Source organism: Coregonus clupeaformis, unplaced genomic scaffold (assembly GCF_020615455.1).
Source record: "Coregonus clupeaformis isolate EN_2021a unplaced genomic scaffold, ASM2061545v1 scaf0007, whole genome shotgun sequence".
NCBI classification, from domain to species: Eukaryota; Metazoa; Chordata; class Actinopteri; order Salmoniformes; family Salmonidae; genus Coregonus; species Coregonus clupeaformis.
Window position 1 is genome coordinate 1,781,012 of NW_025533462.1, and position 13,790 is coordinate 1,794,801.

The following is a 13,790-nucleotide window of genomic DNA, read 5'->3' on the forward strand; positions in this document are numbered from 1 at the left end:
CCAGACTTACCTCCCAGTCTTCCCCAGTAAAATCCAGACTTACTCCCCAATCCTCCCCAGTAAAATCCAGACTTACCTCCCAGTCCTCCCCAGTAAAATCCAGACTTACCTCCCAGTCCTCCCCAGTCCGCCCGTGGTTCTTGGACACCTCCTCTTCTTCTTCCTCCTCCTCCTCCTCTTCCCTGTCGTCAACCAGTACAAACTCCTCTTCGTCGCCCTCCTCTGACCCTCCCTCCAGCATGCACAGGTCAGGCCTCCAGTGGCTCAGGTAGGCGTAGAGCTCATCTGAGCTACAGGCGACAAGACAGGACAGCAGAAAAATGTAGTGCTAAAGACCTTTGACCGACTTTTAATGAGAAAAAAATGTTACAACTTAAAGTCTCTACATTCCTCAGCATTCCTCAGCAATTCAAACTGCTACACGAGACATGTTGAACTTGATGTTAATGTTAGACATTGTCAGTGTGAGGTGTTAATGTTCACAGAATGTAAGTGGAATGTTAATGCTAAACTAAAACAGTTTGTTTCTGTGGCTCCAGACTGCAGACGGTTACCTCTCCTGGGAGAAGGCGAACCAGGAGTCCCTCCGGGGTAAGGTTTTGTTTGTCCCCAGCAGCAAGCCTGCAGCCACACCCTTCTTCTTCCCAGCGGACTGCTGGAGTCGCAGCCTGACGAACATCAGCCCGCCAGAAGTCTCTGAAGACAGTCTAGAGGGGCCTGGAGAAGAGGGAGGGGGAGGATGAGAGAGAGAGAGCGAACGAGAGAGAGCGAGTGAGAGAGCGAGTGAGAGACAGCGAGAGAGAGAGATTGAAAGGGGGAAAGAGAGGGGGAAAGATGGAGAAAAATTATGAGAGCGAGGGTGGCAACCGACAGAAAGAAAAAGAGAGTGGGAAGCATTTGTTATGATACCTCCATCTTTGTACAAACATCAAGAAGGCCTCAACTAAACAATACTGCTTGGGATAAAACCATGATATAAACCTATTGACTTGATTCCTTTCCTTACCTGGTGTCTGATTCCTCACAGACTGTTGCTTCTCCATCCCCTCTCTGTCCACCAGCTCCATCCCTGTCCCTGCTGCCTCCTGTCCTCCACAACAGAAGGTGGCAGTACTGCTCAACACGGCTACTCCCACAGCCCCGGATGACTGCATAACCAGCTCCTCCAGCGGACTACCCTTCCCCTCCAGCTGCCACTCAGCCATGTCACTGCTCTTCTCCTCCTCAGAGACCCCCTGGACCAGGCTCAGAGCCAGGGCAGACCTCAGCTCCAACGTAGCAGCAGACACCAGTGCTGGGACAGTCTCCCCCTTGTGGTGTGGAGGGCTACTGCGACTTAGCCGCCCACCCTCCTGGAGCGTCTTGCCAGTTTTGGAGCCAGCTTTCTGTATGTTTTTAGTTCCTTTCCACCTAGTAACAGAAAAACAACCAATGTTGTTTGGTTACTTGCATTGGGATGGTTGTGTTGTTTCTATGTACACAGTGTACAAAACATTAAGAACACCTACTCTTTCCATGATATAGACTGCCCAGGTGAATCCGGGTGAATTCTATGACCCCTTATTGATATCCCTTGTTAAATCCACTTCAATCAGTGTAGATAAAGGGGAGGAGACAGATTAAAGAAGGATTTTTAAGCCTCGAAACATTTGAGATATGGACTGTGTATGTGTGTCATTCAGAGAGTGAATGGGCAAGACACAATTAATGGGGGTGTGCAACTCAATATTAGGAAGGTGTTCCTAATTTTTAGTATCCTCAGTGTATGTTGCATGTTCTGCAATATCTGACCCAACAAACATTCCTTGATATCATAGATGTCCAAGGGGCAATTTCATTGGCTATGATAGACAGGCAAGGAACAAGGCCAAGCGCATCATAGAGGACTCTACACACAATATTGTCCAATGTTTAGAGCTGCTGCCCTCTGGAAGGAGATACAAGGTCCCACTGTTCAGCAAGAATAAGAGCAGGGCAAGTTCCATTCTGATGGCCATCAGGATGCTGAACAGTGGGCCATAGGACAGATGGAGGATGCTGAACAGTGGGCCATGGGACAGATGTAGGATGCTGAACAGTGGGCCATAGGACAGATGTAGGATGCTGAACAGTGGGCCATAGGACAGATGTAGGATGCTGAACAGTGGGCCATGGGACAGATGTAGGATGCTGAACAGTGGGCCATAGGACAGATGGAGGATGCTGAACAGTGGGCCATGGGACAGATGTAGGATGCTGAACAGTGGGCCATAGGACAGATGGAGGATGCTGAACAGTGGGCCATAGGACAAATGGAGGATGCTGAACAGTGGGCCATAGGACAGATGGAGGATGCTGAACAGTGGGCCATGGGACAGATGTAGGATGCTGAACAGTGGGCCATATGACAGATGGAGGATGCTGAACAGTGGGCCATGGGACAGATGTAGGATGCTGAACAGTGGGCCATGGGACAGATGTAGGATGCTGAACAGTGGGCCATAGGACAGATGTAGGATGCTGAACAGTGGGCCATAGGACAGATGTAGGATGCTGAACAGTGGGCCATAGGACAGATGTAGGATGCTGAACAGTGGGCCATAGGACAGATGTAGGATGCTGAACAGTGGGCCATAGGACAGATGTAGGATGCTGAACAGTGGGCCATAGGACAAATGTAGGATGCTGAACAGTGGGCCATAGGACAGATGTAGGATGCTGAACAGTGGGCCATGGGACAGATGTAGGATGCTGAACAATGGGACATAGGACAGATATGTATTATAGTGTATTGTTTTCTTGTGTATGCTGGATTCACAAAATGAATTTCCATGTAAATGGACAATAAAGTATATTGTATCATATCGTATACCCCATTTCCACTGCTAGATTTCAGAGATTATACAGTATTTAAAGCTGCAACATATGTTAACTTTTTGGGAGACCTGACCAAATTCACATAGAAATGTGAGTTATAGATCTGTCATTGTCATTGAAAGCAAGTCTAAGAAGTGGTAGATCTGTTCTATGTGCGCTATTTCTATGCTTCCCGTTCTTAAGTTTAGTTTTTGTGTCTTTTACTTTCGGTTTTGTGCACCAGCTTCAAACAGCTGAAAATACAATATTTTTGGTTATTGAAAATATATTTCACAGTGGTTTAGATGGTACAATGATTCTCTACTTGTTTTGTAACAAACTAAAATGTCAAAGACCCACACTAAACCAGTCATAGTGCGTATTCCAGACACACCAATTTGACACAGGTCTGCGCAGAATATAGAATCATTATAGTGACCTCATAAATTAAAACGCCTTCCCAGGCATTGTGAAGATATGTTGATTTGTGCAGAGCTGCACCAAATCGGTGTGTGCCTTGAACGTGCACATAGTCATTCAGTGCTGACCTGTGTGTGGAGGAGTTAAAGTGCACGTGGGAGATGTCAGAGTAGAAGGAGACCGAGGCCAGGCTGTCCACTGAGCAGGACAGCAGGTACTCCTCACAGCCGTGCTCTATCACCAACGGGTGAGTCTTACACGGGTCAAAGAACATCTTATTGGACGTCACCAGCAAGATACCAGAAACCACACCCTGGTGAGAGAGAGAGAGGGGTGAGAGACAGGTGAGCATATGAAGAAAGAGGTGAGAAATGAGATAGATGAGTGGATGGTGAGAGAGGAGAGAGATGAGATAGATGAGTGGGTGGTGAGAGAGATGAGCAGGTATTTTTTGTATTTTATTAGGATACCCATTAGCTGTTTCTGAAGCAGCAGCTACTCTTCCTGGGATCCACACAAAACATGAAACATGACATAATACAGAACATCAATAGACAAGAACTGCTCAAGGACAGAACTACACACATTTTAAATAAGAACAATAGAACCAAAAAAGGTTATACGGACAGTTACACACATACATTAGTACATATACACTGAGTGAACAAAACATTAAGAACACCTTCCTAATATTGAGTTGCATCCCCCCTATTTTTCCCTCAGAACAGACTAAATTCATCGGGGCATGGACTCTACAAGGTGTCGAAAGCGTTCCACAGGGATACTGGCCAATGTGGACTTCAATGCTTCCCACAGTTGTGTCAAATTGGCTGGATGTCCTTTGGGTGGTGGACCATTCTTGATACACACGGGAAACTGTTGAGCGTGAAAAACCCAGCAGCGTTGCAGTTCATGACACACTTAAACTGGTGCGCCTGGCACCTACTACCATACCCTGTTCAAAAGCACTTACATTTTCTGTCTTGCCATTCACCCTCTGAATGACAACATACACAATCCATGTCTCAATTGTAAAAATTAGAAGGATTACTGTTACACTATTCCAGGTATTCCTTAAAGAGGTAAAGTTTCAAGTGTCTCGGGAAGGTGGTCAGTGACTCCGCTGTCCTGGCATCGTGAGGGAGCTTGTTCCACCATTGGGGTGCCAGAGCAGCGAATAGCTTTGACTGGGCTGAGCGGGAACTGTGCTTCCGTAGAGGTAGGGGCTAGCAGGCCAGAGGTGGATGAACATAGTGCCCTCGTTTGGGTGTAGGGACTGATCAGAGCCTGAAGGTAAGGAGGTGTCGTTCCCCTCACAGCTCCGTAGGCAAGTACCATGGTTTTGTAGTAGATGCGAGCTTCAACCGGAAGCCAGTGGAGTGTACGGAGGAGCAGGGTGACATGAGGAGCGGGGTGACATGGAGCACTTGACCATATCACCGGGCAATAGTCAAGATTAGATCAAACTAGATCCTGCGTGACTTTTTTGGTCAACTGTGGTGTTAGAAAATGCTGAGTATCTCTACAACAATTGAATCAATATGCCTTGACCATGACAATTTACAGTGTAAGGTGACATGCTAGTGGTAGATCATTAGAGTGCCAAGAGAGATGCCTTGCGAAATGCCACCCTTGACATGTTTTACATTAAAGAAGCTTACATTAAATAAAACCCTCTGTGTTCTATTGGATAGATATCTCTCAACCCATAATACGGTAGAGGATGTAAAGCCATAGCACATATGTTTTTCCAAGAACAGATTATGGTCAATAATATCAAAGGCTGCACTGAAGTCTAACAATACAGCTCCTACAATCTTCTTATTACCAATGTCTTTCAGTCAATCATCAGTAATTTGTGTCAGTGCAGTACAGGTGGTGAGTGGGTGGTGAGAGAGGTGAGTTGGTGGTGAAACAGAGGTCAGCAAGAGGTTAGAGAGGAATGAGTGAGAATGACTCGTCTCCACCCACCTTGCGGTCAGTGATGTAGCGGCAGAAGAGCTTGAGGCACGGCATGGCAGCTGGCCCCTCCCCCAGGGAACACTCAGGTGGGAGGGCCAGTAGGCAGAGCTGTCCATCAGGCATTGGCACCGCCTCCACATCCTATGAGAATCAAAGCAAGCACAGTTTTTAACACAGCAGAGGAAATTCCCTTTTTTTGATCCCCCCGACTTCAGTTAGCGCAGTGTTTAAAGCAGGCATTCTCCACTCATTAAAACAGTGCTTTAAATTGAAAGCTGACTAAGCAGCTTCCAAAAGAACAGCATTTGAAGAAACAATCAATCATTGCCAATAGCTAAGAGTTTTTCCAGTCCTGCATTGACTCTCGTTTCTATTGAACAATTTCAGCTCCGCTAAGCTAATTTAGCCGCTCTTAACAAGTTTCACCACACCAAAAGCACACTCCATTAAAGGCCTGACAAGAGACAGGAAAGCATGGTTAAATCATTTAAAAACATTGTTAAATGTACTTCCTGTTCTGTATGGATTGTGGAATAGATTTATCCATTTATCCAAATTATCCTTACCAGTAGTTTGTCATATTCTGCGTCCGGTGACGGGGAGTGTGGGCTGGCCGATGGGGCCGGAGAAAGCCCTGGGACAGTGTCCAAATCTGGCCCCAGCCTGAGGTTGGGGTCAGGGTACGTCGCCACGGGAGATGAGCCTTGGCCAGAGCCTTTACTCCTGGGAACGCGGAGGTGCTTCAAAATGGAAGCGCGGAGAAACATCACAACACAGAACAGAACAACACACACTCACTCACTGCTGTTAATAATACTCTGCCCAGTCTAGGACCTCCCACTTCCTCTTTCTAACTGTGAACTTCACATCTGCGGTCTCATCTGTAGCCTGCTGGACGCTTGATTGGTAACAATGCAAATAGGTTTTCTCAGAAGGCTATGTGGTGAAGGCTATTCTCTGTCACTCACTTTGCATGTCAAATCCATAGTGGAAGGTACAAACAAAATAGCAACATATTATGTCACTACGCTGACGTTTGATCATTATACTGGAAGGAAAACACACGTATGGAGATAAAAGATCACGATGTACATTTTGTCCAGTTTCTCATCAAATGGTATGAAGCTGATCATACCCGCAGGCCTGCAATTAGTGTGTTACGTGTTATTTCTGTCACATTTCTGTCACATTTCACAGTGTCACATGTTGAGTAAGGAGAAGGTTCAGTAGTGGAACAGGTTGAGAGCTTTAAGTTCCTTGGTGTCCACATCACCAACAAACTATCATGGTCCAAACACACCAAGACAGTCGTGAAGAGGGCACGACAAAGCCTATTCCCCCTCAAGAGACTGAAAAGATTTGGCATGGGTCCTCAGATCCTCAAAAAGTTCCACAGCTGCACCATCGAGAGCATCCTGACTGGTTGCATCACTGCCTGGTATGGCAACTGCTCGGCTTCCGACCGCAAGGCACTACAGAGGGTAGTGCTACGGCCCAGTACATCACTGGGGCCAAGCTTCCTGCCATCCAGGACCTCTATACCAGGCGGTGTCAGAGGAAGGCCCTAAAAATGGTCAAAAACTCCAGCCACCCTAGTCAGAGACTGTTCTCTCTGCTACCGCACGGCAAGCAGTACCGGAGCGCCAAGTCTAGGTCCAAAAGGCTTCTCAACAGCTTCTACCCCCAAGCCATAAGACTCCTGAACAGCTAATCATGGCTACCCAGACTATTTACACTGCCCCCCCACCCCATCCCCCTCTTTTACGCTGCTGCTACTCTGTTTATTATTTATACATAGTCACTTTAACTCTACCCACATGTACATATTATCTCAATTACCTCGACTAGCCGGTGCCCCTGCACATTGACTATGTACCAGTACCCCCCTGTATATAGCCTCCTTACTGTTATTTTATTTTACTGCTGCTCTTTAGTTATTTGCTTAAATTTTTTTACTTAACACTTTTTATTTATTTTACTTTTTCTTAACAAAACTGCATTGTTGGTTAAGGGCTCGTAAGTAAGCATTTCACTGTAATGTCTACACCTGTTGTATTCAGCGCATGTGGCAAATAAAATTGCATTTTATTTGAATGCAGATACAGGGACAGAGCAGGGAGTTACCAGTGTCATATACTGTATGTATGTACTGTATGTATGTACACTACTGGTCAACAGTTCAAGGGTCATTCAAGGGTTTTTCTTTATTTTTACTATTTTCTACATTGTAGAATAATAGTGAAGACACTATAATAGCTCACACTGCCCTACCCTATGCTTTGACTTCTTTCTCCCCTCTCTCTCCAGATAAAATCTTGCGACTAGTGACTGCAGGCCGCCCAACAACCTGCCCGCTTGACCCCATCCCCTCCTCTCTTCTCCAGACCATCTCCGGTGACCTTCTCCCCTACCTCACCTCGCTAATCAACTCATCCTTGACCGCTGGCCATGTCCCTTCCGTCTTCAAGAGAGCGAGAGTTGCACCCCTTCTCAAAAAACCAACACTCGATCCCACTGATGTCAACAACTACAGACCAGTATCCCTTCTTTCTTTTCTTTCCAAAACTATTGAGCGTGCCGTCTTTAGCCAACTCTCTTGCTATCTCTCTCAGAATGACCTTCTTGATCCAAACCAGTCAGGTTTCAGGACTGGTCATTCAACTGAGACTGCTCTTCTCTGTGTCACGGAGGCTCTCCGCACTGCTAAAGCTAACTCTCTCTCCTCTGCTCTTGTCCTTCTAGACCTGTCTGCTGCCTTTGATACAGTGAACCATCAGATCCTCCTCTCCACCCTCTCCGAGCTGGGCATCTCCGGCGCGGCTCACTCCTGGATTGCGTCCTACCTGACCGGTCGCTCCTACCAAGTGGCGTGGCGAGAAGCTGTCTCCGCACCACGTGCTCTCACCACTGGTGTCCCCCAGGGCTCAGTTCTAGGCCCTCTCCTTTTCTCCCTATACACCAAGTCACTTGGCTCTGTCATATCCTCACATGGCCTCTCCTATCATTGCTACGCTGACGATACACAACTAATCTTCTCCTTTCCCCCTTCTGATAACCAGGTGGCGAATCGCATCTCTGCATGTCTGGCCGACATATCAGTATGGATGACGGATCACCACCTCAAGCTGAACCCTGGCAAGACGGAGCTGCTCTTCCTCCCGGGGAAGGACTGCCCGTTCCATGATCTCGCCATCATGGTTGACAACTCCGTTGTGTCCTCCTCCCAGAGTGCGAAGAGCCTTGGCGTGACCCTGGACAACACCCTGTCGTTCTCCGCTAACATCAAGGCGGTGACCCGATCCTGCAGGTTTATGCTCTACAACATTCGGAGAGTACGACCCTGCCTTACACAGGAAGCGGCACAGGTCCTAATCCAGGCACTTGTCATCTCCCGTCTGGATTACTGCAACTCGCTGTTGGCTGGGCTCCCTGCCTGTGCCATTAAACCCCTACAACTCATCCAGAATGACGCAGCCCGTCTGGTGTTCAACCTTCCCAAGTTCTCTCACGTCACCCCCCTCCTCCGCACACTCCACTGGCTTCCAGTTGAAGCTCGCATCCGTTACAAGACCATGGTGCTTGCCTATGGAGCAGTGAGGGGAACGGCACCTCCGTACCTTCAGGCTCTGATCAGTCCCTACACCCAAACGAGGGCATTGCGTTCATCCACCTCTGGCCTGCTGGCTCCCCTTCCTCTGCGGAAGCATAGTTCCCGCTCAGCCCAGTCAAAACTGTTCGCTGCTCTGGCACCCCAATGGTGGAACAAGCTCCCTCACGACGCCAGGACAGCGGAGTCACTCACCACCTTCCGGAGACATTTGAAACCCCACCTCTTTAAGGAACACCTGGGATAGGATAAAGTAATCCTTCTACCCCCCAAAAAAAACAAAAAACAAAAAAAAAGTATAATTGTAAAGTGGTTATCCCACTGGCTATAGGGTGAATCCACCAATTTGTAGTCGCTCTGGATAAGAGTGTCTGCTAAATGACGTAAATGTGCCCTTGAGCAAGGCACTTAACCCTAATTGCTCCTGTAAGTCGCTCTGGATAAGAGCGTCTGCTAAATGACTAAAATGTAATGTAAATGTAAAACTATGAAATAACACATATGGAATCATGTAGTAACCAAAAAAAGTGTTAAATAAATTCTTCAAATAGCCCCACTTTGCCTTGACAGCTTTGCACACTCTTGGCATTCTCTCAACCAGCTTCACCTGGAATGCTTTTCCAACAGTCTTGAAGGAGTTCCCACATATGCTGAGCACTTGTTGGCTGCTTTTCCATCACTCTGCTCTCCGACTCATCCCAAACCATCTCAATTTGGTTGAGGTCAGGGGATTGTGGAGGCCAGGTCATCTGATGCAGCACTCCCATCACTCTCCTTCTTGGTAAAATAGCCCTTACACAGCCTGGAGGTGTGTTGGCTCATTGTCCTGTTGAAAAACAAATGATAGTCCCACTAAGCCCAAACCAGATGGGATGGCGTATCGCTGAAGAATGCTGTGGTAGCCATGCTGGTTAAGTGTGCCCTGAATTCTAAATAAATCCCAGACAGTGTCACCAGCAAAGCACCCACACACCATAACACCTCCTCCTCCATGCTTTACGGTGGGAAATACACATGCGGAGATCATCCGTTCACCCACACCGCGTCTCACAAAGACACGGTGGTTGGAACCATAAATCTCCAATTTGGACTACAGACCAAAGGACAAATTCCCACCGGTCTAATGTCCATTGCTCGTGTTTCTTAAACCAAGCTTCTTCTTCTTATTGGTGTCCTTTAGTAGTGGTTTCTTTGCAGGAATTCAACCATGAAGGCCTGATTCACACAGTCTCCTCTGAACAGTTGATGTTGAGATGTGTCTGTTACTTGAACTCTGTGAAGCATTTATTTGGGCTGCAATTTCTGAGGCTGGTAACTCCAATGAACTTATCCTCTGCAACAGAAAGGTAACTCTTGGACTTGCATTCCTGTGGCGGTCCTCATGAGAGCCAGTTTCATCATAGCGCTTGATGGTTTTTGCGAATTCTGACATTTTACGGATTGACTGGCCTTCATGTCTTAAAGTAATGAGGACTGTCGTTTCTCTTTGCTTATTTGAGCTGTTCTTGCCATAATATGGACTTGGTCTTTTACCAAATAGGGCTATCTTCTGTATACCCCCCTACCTGTCACAACACAACTGATTGGCTCAAACGCATTAAGGAAAGAAATTCCACAAATTAACCTTTAACAAGGCACAACTGTTAATTGAAATGCATTCCAGGTGACTACCTCATGAAGCTGGTTGAGAGAATGCCAAGAGTGCGCAAAGCTGTCATCATGCAAAGGGGGGCTATTTGAAGAATCTCAAATATAAAATATATTTTGATTTGTTTAACACTTTTTTGGTTACTACATTATTCCATATGTGTTATTTCATAGTTTTGATGTCTTCACTATTATTCTACAATGTAGAAAATAGTAAAAATAAAGAAAAACCCTGGAATAAGTAGGTGTGTTCAACATTTTGACTGGTATTGTATATTTTCTAGACAGAAATGCATTAGATGGGGATTTTCTATACATGAATACATGGTTTTGCCTTGATTTTAAGTATGTTTAGGTTACTACAGTAGTTCCACATATCCATATATGCTTTACGAAAGACATGATCTGATAACAACATTTAAAAGCTGTAGTAATATAAGCTTCTAAATCTGTATATAATAGAATTACCAGCATTTATTTTCAACACATACCTTGGAACACACTGTCCTCCCATTATAATTGTTGTAGAGCTTCTGAATATACCTGTGGATACCCATTGAAATAGGGAAGATCTGGGACTGATCTCTGAACACTGTTTCACTGAAATACAGCTTGTCTGACCTTTGAACATCTTTATCAGCATCTTTCAATGCCATATATACAGTATTATGCAATGTATTGGTTATCAAGTGTGTGGGTACAGCCGGTCTTAAACATGTTATCATTATTGAGCTACGAGTAGGTCTACATGAGATTGTGACTCACCATACAGTCTGCTTTGTCATCAGATGGTTGACCCTCTTCCTTGGATTTAGCTGTGGCGCGCTCTGGTAGCCATGTAGCCTCTACGAAGGCAAGATGTAAAAACATTGTGTTGATAAGCAATGGATGATGACTCTTTCCACCAATTCTCTCTGCTCCTGAAATACAACAGCTGTTTCTCCGAATCTACTTGTTTGTGGTCCTGTATATCATTTTAACTCATGCAAAATAACTCCCTTAAATCTAGCCCTGTATGTGGCGTGCATCTTTACAAAATGTGGCATCTCCTGAGGCACATGAGACATTATGGATGTTTTGGAGATTTATTAAAGGTACTGACGTTTCTCCTTGAACGTCAGGCCTGACTGCAACAAAGCAGCTGTGTTCGCGCTGACACACTGTGTGTGTGTGTATGTGAGTGTTTGTGTGTGTACACTTGTGCTACAACCTAGACCAGAAGTAAAATCCCAAAAGAGAATATCAAAGTTCTGTGTCAGTGCCCTCGGTACTGAATATAATCCTAAAGAAATACTACAATATAGAATACGTGAGGCAGAAGGCATCTTGCACCTCTACAGTTCTTGGATAATTGTTTCCTAGTGTGAAACCGAGCAACTTATTACAAAACTTGCACCTCTACAGTTCTTGGATAATTGTTTCCTTGCGTGAAAGAGAGCGACTTATTACAAAAATGCATTGTCAGATTTAGGGAAAGAAGTGGGTCATAAGTACTTGAGCATTATAACAATCGTCTATGGTGAAAATGCTACCAATCACACATGGTAATTACATGTCACAAACAGGCAACATACTAATCATCTTATCTACTTGGATATCACTAAAAACATACTGCTGTGTTCTGTAAAAGGGACTCGAAAACAAGACATTTAACCACAGACAAGCACATTCTGAATCACTGTTGTCTTACTGTGAGTGTTGGCGAAACCCGTTCCCTCAGTTATGGATGGTTTGAGAAAATGACAATAGGATCTTCTGAGTGAATGTTTCTGAGTGACACAGGTACACCACCAGTCAAAAGTTTGGACACACCTACTCATTCAAGGGTTATTCTTTATTTTTACATTGTAGAATAATAGTGAAGACATCAAAACTATGAAATGAGACATATGGAATCATGTAGTAACCAAAAAAGTGTTAAACAAATCAAAAAATATTTTACATTTGAGATTCTTCAAATAGCCCCCCTTTGCCTTGATGACAGCTTTGCACACTCTTGGCATTTTCTCAACCAGCTTCATGAGGTAGTCACCTGTAATGCATTTCAATTAACAGGTGTCCCTTGCTAAAAGTTAATTTGTGGAATTTCTTTCCTTCTTAATGCGTTTGAGCCAATCAGTTGTGTTGTGACAAGGTAGGGGGGTATACAGAAGATAGCCCTATTTGTAAAAGACCAAGTCCATATTATGGCAAGAACAGCTCAAATAAGCAAAGAGAAAACACAGTCCAACATTACTTTAAGACATGAAAGTCAGTCAATAAAGAACATTTCAAGAACTTGGAAAGTTTATTCAAGTGCAGTCGCAAAAACCGTCAAGCACTATGATGAAACTGGCTCTCATGAGGACCGCCACAGGAATGGAAGACTCAGAGTTACCGCTGCTGCAGAGGATAAGTTCATTAAAGTTACCAGCCTCAGAAATTGCAGCCCAAATAAACGCTTCACAGAGTGCCCCGCATATGTGGGAACTCCTTCAAGACTGTTGGAAAAGCATTCCAGGTGAAGCTGGTTGAAAGAATGCCAAGAGTGTGCAAAGCAGTCATCAAGGCAAAGGGTGGCAAATATATTTTGATTTGTTTAACACTTTTTTGGTCACTACATGATTCCATGTGTGTTATTTCATAGTTTTGATGTCTTCACTAATATTCTGAATGAGTAGGTGTGTCCAAACTTTTGACTGGTACTGTATGTTGTATCTTTGTCATTCCTAGCTGCAGTGTTGCAATTCCTCATAAGTTGAATAAATGCTAGAGAGAGGAATTCTCCTTACCAACCTTCCTTTAAGTGTGTTATCTGTCATTCTGTAGGTTGTTTGCGACGAAAATACACAAAACATTTATAAACGCCATATAAATAATTGGATATGGAACTACTGCAGCTACCAAGCCCCTACTGGGGCAAACAAAGCGCAGGCTGTCCTAGATATCTATATAACCATGTTAAGAGATACCTCACCTTGGAGGTAATACTGGCGCAGTTGGGGGTTCCGGATGTGGCGGACGTGGTCAAGGGGACGCCCCACGGCACGGTGGGACTGACCGCTGCCCCTGGCCTCCTTGGTTGGGCCGGTCTGAGGCCCTGTCTCCGAGGGGCCTGCGATGAGGCCGGGGGGCTGAGCGACACCAGGAGGGAGCTTGGACCCCAGTCTGGTGGGGAGTCAGAACAGAAGGGATACTGGTGGTAGGGAAGACTACTGTCCCTATTTATATCGGTTAGGGTTAGAGTATAAATTGTGTGTCACCTGAGTTGATACCCTTTTGAGGCAATCAGCTATGATTCTCTATGATTTTGCCTGGCATATAAAAAAGAAAAGTGATA

The 13,790-nt window shown here is 45.3% G+C and overlaps 1 protein-coding gene across 2 annotated transcripts in view; it reads right to left on the reverse strand.

The window, feature by feature from the left end:
• The window catches only part of si:ch211-15d5.11 (nuclear receptor coactivator 7), a 42,139-nt gene that overhangs the window by 24,477 nt on the left and 3,872 nt on the right, over positions 1-13,790 (reverse strand). The window contains exons 3-10 of one of the 2 annotated variants that reach the window (XM_041847121.2): positions 13,428-13,618; positions 11,237-11,316; positions 5,784-5,957; positions 5,227-5,358; positions 3,384-3,568; positions 1,007-1,410; positions 555-717; positions 110-290 (exon numbers count right to left, since the gene is read on the reverse strand). In XM_041847121.2, the coding sequence (XP_041703055.1) occupies positions 110-290; positions 555-717; positions 1,007-1,410; positions 3,384-3,568; positions 5,227-5,358; positions 5,784-5,957; positions 11,237-11,316; positions 13,428-13,618 (1,510 nt within the window). Of the gene's footprint in view, positions 1-109; positions 291-554; positions 718-1,006; positions 1,411-3,383; positions 3,569-5,226; positions 5,359-5,783; positions 5,958-10,962; positions 11,039-11,236; positions 11,317-13,427; positions 13,619-13,790 lie in introns of those variants that run through there. The other variant, XM_041847122.2, reaches the window with a different exon arrangement.